Source organism: Sphaeroforma arctica, assembly GCF_001186125.1.
Source record: "Sphaeroforma arctica JP610 unplaced genomic scaffold supercont1.487, whole genome shotgun sequence".
NCBI lineage: Eukaryota > Ichthyosporea > Ichthyophonida > Sphaeroforma > Sphaeroforma arctica.
Genome location: NW_014040071.1, coordinates 62227 through 68611, shown reverse-complemented (window position 1 = coordinate 68611; position 6385 = coordinate 62227). Strand labels below are relative to the sequence as shown.

Sequence of the window (6385 nt, the reverse complement as noted above, 5' to 3'; positions counted from 1 at the left end):
AGCAGTATGTGACTATCAATAATATATGACTACCATCAGTACATGATTATCAATAATATAGTGACTATGAGCAGTATATGACTACCAATAATATATGGCTATTAGCAGTACATGACTACCAATAATATATGACTACCAGCAGTGCATGATTATCAATAGTATACTGCTATGGGATTACCAATAATATATTACTATGAGCAGTATATGACTACCAATAATATATGACTACCAGCAGTACATGATTATCAATAATATATGACTAATAGCAATATATGACTACCAATAATGTATGACTATAAGCAGTATATGACTACCAATGATGCATGTATATCAGTAATATATGACTACCAATAGTGTCTAAGATATTCCCGTGTTGACTACCGTATCCTTGACTTCGTTTATCGACTTGAGAAATGAGTCAAGCAATACTAACGCGCTGAAACCTCGACATTGATTGTACACAGAGATGCTATAGCTAAAATGGGAAAGGCCGACGTATTGGTCAATAATGCTGGATTCTCCAACAATAACGTCAAAACAAAGATCTGCGATGAAACCATCGAGAACTTTGACCTGCTAATTGTCATCAATGTGAGAGCCCCCTTCATCCTGTGTCGTGAGGCTATGAAGGATATGACTAGCCGAGGAGAAGGACACATCCTGAACGTTGTGTCCACCGTCGCTCTCACCAAGCAGGAGAACTTTGGTATATCATGTGTGTGTGTAGCGGAACTGGGGACACGTATACACCTTGTGTGCTATAGTAGCTGTTAGGACGCTAATGACTTGTAAATATAATGCCAACTGGCGGCACCACGCTATTTCAGTGATTATTCGTAGTCTTGCATTTGAATTCAATATTGGTAGCTGGAGATTCTCGCTTTACGTGTTCACTAAAGGTAACTTTAACATGCTCATATTACCATATTCGCCTACTCCCGTCAAATTTGTCAAACCTGCCATTATCTTACGATTGATCCAATTCACTCTGTAGGTGTATACTCTGCCAGTAAATATGCGTTGGATGGTTTAACGGGATCCCTGGCCAAAGAAGGAAGAAAGGCGGGCGTGAAAGTAACTGCTGCGTACCCTGGAGGAACAGGTAGGGCACTGCCCTCGCTTGTGTTAAGCGACATATACAGGAGCGCAGATTATTGCAACGATTTCCGAAGGCACTAGGTTGTACGAATGTATCTTCCTGTGATAGGATAAACTCCGGTCGAGTGTGCGCGAATGGTTTAAATTGTGGTGCGAGGTGATGTCAATACGCTGGGGCTTATATGTTTGTTTTGCTTTCTCATAAAGTCTGTCCATTTGGCGATGTTGACGATATGCAAGGTACCTTGCCTGCTCGAGCACGCCAGGCGTCAACTTGAAGTATTGCTCTATTTAAGCAGACGCACCTTCAATCCTTGGCAAATAGTTGCACGTCGCATGCTATCTCTGGGTGTAGCTTCGAACACCTAAGTATGGCAAGCTTCTGCATATATCTGAAAAACTATTGTTTGTATACAAATTGTACACTTACAGATACGAACATTCGCCTGGAAGGCAGACCACAGTACATGACCCCAAAGTCAGCGGCAGCGATGATTGTGCATTGCATAGACAGTCCGGCAGACGTGTGTGTTGACCAGATCACTTACCGCCCTATGGCGGAATCTAACTTATAGAATAAGGTATATGATACCCCACAGAAAAGGCTTTAACACTCTTCTTGCTCTCTGTCTTTGGATTATCGCAATCATGACAGTATGCATATATCTCGGTACTTGCTTGGCACTTTACATTGAGGCGTGCATATGTCACTGCACTACATCTGATTAAAGGATTAGGGCTTGTTTGCCGGCCTAACGCACCATACCCTCCACCATGGGAATGGGGTAGGCCCTTGGCTCTAGTTGAGAATACCGAATAGCGTGGATGCATACTGTTCTATTGAGTCTCGAACAACTTGGGTACTAGAGTGTTTATATTGCCACTGATTAGTCCATATACTAGTATCTTTTCTAGTTTACAAGTAATGAATTCGTCTAAACTATGTACTCTGCCAAGTCTTTTTTACGCAAAGTTGTGAGTGTGTGTCGCTTTTGTGACGTTCTTTTGATGTATTCGGACCCTGTAGTTTAGGAACGCCGGTTTTTTCCACGACTGCACCTGACCTTAAAACTGTGAAGTCGGGCTTATATGACTATCAGAATTTCTGCGCAGGTCTCTATGTTTGTGTGACATTTAGTACATGCCATTACACATTGTGTGGTTGGCCTTGGCTGTCCCATAATTTCAATTTGACTGGTAATTACTTAAAAAATACTCGACCATCCAATTTGCTGCTCTTAATTTTATTGGTAGTGAACAAAGGTGATATAATGCCACAAACATTCGAGTCATGCACTATCCGTGCACGAATTGGCGGAACACTGACATCTTACTGTATGGCACCTTGTACACAAATAATTTGGTTTTTTTGTTAAGCTGTTTGATGTTCCTTCCAAACATGACAGCCCAGTCACTCTTTCCATTCGCCGTTCATTCTATATATTTGTTCATCGAGATTCCCTTAAGAACTGATTTGAAATCCGAGTTATAATAATATGCGCGGAATAGATTATCCAGTCCGTGCTACCCTCATAGGAGCCTTGGTTAAAACTTCGTAGGCTTGCATTTTCTCTTTCTCTTTGGTCAAACGCGCAAGTAAATCCTGTAGGGTTGAAATATGAAGAAAGGTGAATGATTTTCACAGTGCTCTGTGATGAGTCACACTACAATACGGAGACGGAGCATAACTATCAAAGAATTACATACTCTTTGGTTGTCTTCATATAGCTTGTAGGCATCTTCGTATTGGGCGGCAGCGTCGTTCTCAACCTTGCATATTAATTTCTGTGACATATCCTGGGAGTAAAAACACGATATCATGAATACATGAACACTACCTATCTATCGTATGCATATATTGAAAGTCGAGGCTTCTTAAATGGCTGAACCCCAGTAGAAATATCCGCTCGTAAAAACTACTTCCAAAAGTGCCATTTCTGAAAGCATTTGGTTACTTATGCAGTATACCATCAAATCGATTGTATGTACCTCAATAGCCTTCAGCTGTTCTTGCAATTTATCATCCTTGATCTTGAATTCATTCATCAAACTCGTAGTATTCGTGAGACCGAGCTTCAACAATTCATCCGTCCTACACAATGTACGCAGAAACATAGAAGTAACTGTATGACTGGCAATACTACACACAGCTGCCCGTATTGCCCTAGGTAATTTGTCTTTTGTAGGATGGTAAAAAGTGTGCGAAAGTTTCTGTCAGCTTACCTGAACTGTTCATATAGCAAATTCGTACGGTCGATTAGATCTAGCATGTGTGAGCACACTAGCATATTCCTCAGTTTGGTGAAATCACTGATCTTCTCGTTGGTGATAGTAATACTACCCCAGGGATATTCTCGTCCGAGCATGAGATTTCCATCGACTTTAACCCTTTTCGTTGACGAAAAGACAGAGAAGACTGAACTCGTCTGTTGTGAATATGTAGTTCTAGATGAATCATCACAAGAATTGAAATAAACGATACAATCATTTATGAGACATTGGCGAGATCGTCTTCTCGAATCAGTTATTTTAGAAAAGACGTACCTGGCCATCAGTCGCTGTTTGAGTATCAATCTCCATATTTGTATCAAAGTCAGCTTCTGGGGTGTAGAGTTCGATATCATGTCTCTGTATGTCGGCACTGATGGCCGCTTTCACGGCAGAAATTTCACCAGCGGTGAGCGTGTCAGCCTATGAGTGAACAACGTCAAATGTGAGTGCGCATATGTTGAAAAACAACCGCGTACAAGTTTAAACCGGGACAAATCGGCTCAAACCACAAACTCAATAACTCAATTTAGTGCAACTTTTAGCTAGCTTGCACGGGATATTACAATTTTGGAATTTTGGGCATTGATTAGCGCACGCATAATACCAGTGGATTCATTGTGGTATACACATGGATACGTGACAAGAATTAAAAAATCCTTACCTTTGCGATGCCAATAACGACATTGACAATTTTGTGCATTTTTAACAGGAATTCCAGGTCAATCCGCTGCAAACCGTGTGGATCTGGCTGGACCATGTATATACAAGCGTGCACTCTGGGGTCTTTTGGCTTTACTGAGCGGATCACACGACCCTCATTTTCCAAGTGTGCACTGATAAATTGAGGGCGAGTAAACAAGTTAGTGAAGTGAGGCAAGAATCCTCAACCTGCTCGAATCAATTCAGTCGCAGCAATATTGACAATTGACGGAGCATCTTGTGTTCGGTAAGGTAACGCACGGGTGTCTGCACTAATTTTCACACCTGTTTCGCGCGTGCACTTCATTCACGATGCGTTCAACTAAGTCAGTGTTATTGACCTGGCCCCCGTACCCTGTGTTGAATTTGCGATCAGTAGGGAATAATCAGATGGTTGACATATTAATACTTCCGATACTGAGTCAGTAGATCATATGCTCAACCCAAATGATCATTCGTTGTTGAGGTTTCAGTAGTGCACACTAATTGAACACAACCAATGTGACATTATCACTATTCTCTATCAACTCGTTAGTTTCGATACTATATGTGTATATTCAAAGACGCACCACAGCAGAAGAATAAAAGAACATGGTGCATCAATATCAATACAAGTTTGGCATATTAGCAATATCTTCAAGGTATATCTGCTCTGACATTGCATTTAAACCAAACACGCATATGCCAAAGTAGCCGCATGTAGTGCTAATAATTGATTTCACCTCTAGCAAAGCTCCTGGATGCTACATCACGGTTATGGCACTTACTAACGCGATAGCGTATGCCTTTTGTGCGGAAAATTTACGTGCATTTATGGGTGGCTGTGTAGAGTACCAAATACACGAAGTTGACCTGAGCAATAACTCGCTTCAACATATGTGGCGTAATATGTGGCGTATGGACACCCTCATTCCATGCCCTTAACAATCCATCAAGTAAGTTGGTAGCTATATCTTTCCCGATCAAGCGATCCCCGCACGTGTGTTCAAAGCAATCATGCAAGCTTTAAATGATTAATGACAACCTTGGCATAGTAACGAAACTGATAACAAACGCTACAACTCGGGAACATATAATCTATTTACAAGCAGGTGTTTGGCGGTAAGAACCTTGAGGCGCTTTATGAAATTGGCAGGCAGCATACTATACTCGGTATGAATTGTATCACAGCACTATGCGTATAAAATCGTTGGTGAAAAATATGATTCAAGAATACAGTGAACCGGACTAAAGTAGATGAAGAATCGTCGAAACAAGCCACGAAGTATTTGTGAGTGTTACAGACCAGCAAGTATATTGCCCTCGTGCGCCCATGTTCCATAACCTAAACCATGTATCGAAACCAAAATTCACCATGCACATCTACACGCTTGTGTGGCTCACTTCCGTGGTAGCTCGCGTTCAGTCCAAATAAATGACATGTTATCCACAACTATGACACTCTCTGAACCAATCATATCGTCATGCCAATATATTTTACACTTGTTTACACAGTACCTGGCGTATCGATGATGGTCACCTCTAGTTGCACACCCTTCTCCTCTAATTTGACCGTCGAACTCTCAATTTCTATGGTACTGGGCAACTCTCTCTCCTATTTGAATAGGAAAACACGCACGTGGATGCGACACTAGTGTGAATAACAAACTGATTATACTGTCTTGTCAGATTACTCTACACAACCAACAACTATATCTCGACAAATGAAGACCAATCAGTGTCAAGTAAATATTTATCTAGCACTGCCTGCTTAGTGGCCACACTTCAGTATCCAATATCGAACAAACTTAGCATACAACTGACGATCCCACAAGTAAATATTCAAGTCGATGTCGCTCTGAAACCCGACATTGAGATAGGGAACCAAAAAGTTAAATCAGTTGCAAATATGTGCACGTTGCACACTACAAGCGCCTGAATACCTATAGATATATATGCAAGTACGTATATATATATATATATTTATATATATATGTGTGTGTGTGTCTATTTATATACATTTATACATTTATATACATTTATGTACATATATATATAAATGTGTGTGTGTGTGTGTGTGTGTGTGTGTGTTATTTATTATATATATATTATTATATATATATATATATATATATATATACATATATATACATATATACATATATTTATATACATATGTATATATATAGATAAATATATATCCGTATATATATATATATAGATGTGTGAGTGTGTGAGTGTTTGTGTGTATGTGTGTGTGAGTGTGTGTGTGTCTTTGTGTGTGTGCGTGTACCTTTTTTCTGTGCGTTTGTGTGGGTGTGTTTATCTATTTATATTT

At 40.2% G+C, this 6385-nt stretch overlaps 2 protein-coding genes across 2 annotated transcripts; one reads left to right on the top strand and one right to left on the bottom strand.

Moving 5' to 3' along the window:
- Positions 1-480: 480 nt before the first annotated feature.
- Positions 481-1179, top strand: SARC_06681 (hypothetical protein; the record flags this gene model as incomplete). Its single annotated transcript, XM_014299406.1, has 2 exons — positions 481-706; positions 995-1179. The coding sequence occupies 2 exons, from the start codon at positions 481-483 to the stop codon at positions 1177-1179; spliced, it is 411 nt and encodes a 136-aa protein (XP_014154881.1).
- Positions 1180-2608: 1429 nt separating this feature from the next.
- On the bottom strand, positions 2609-4126 carry SARC_06680 (hypothetical protein; the record flags this gene model as incomplete). Its single annotated transcript, XM_014299405.1, has 6 exons — positions 2609-2701; positions 2806-2895; positions 3088-3190; positions 3322-3524; positions 3643-3789; positions 4031-4126. The coding sequence occupies 6 exons, from the start codon at positions 4124-4126 to the stop codon at positions 2609-2611; spliced, it is 732 nt and encodes a 243-aa protein (XP_014154880.1).
- Positions 4127-6385: the final 2259 nt, after the last annotated feature.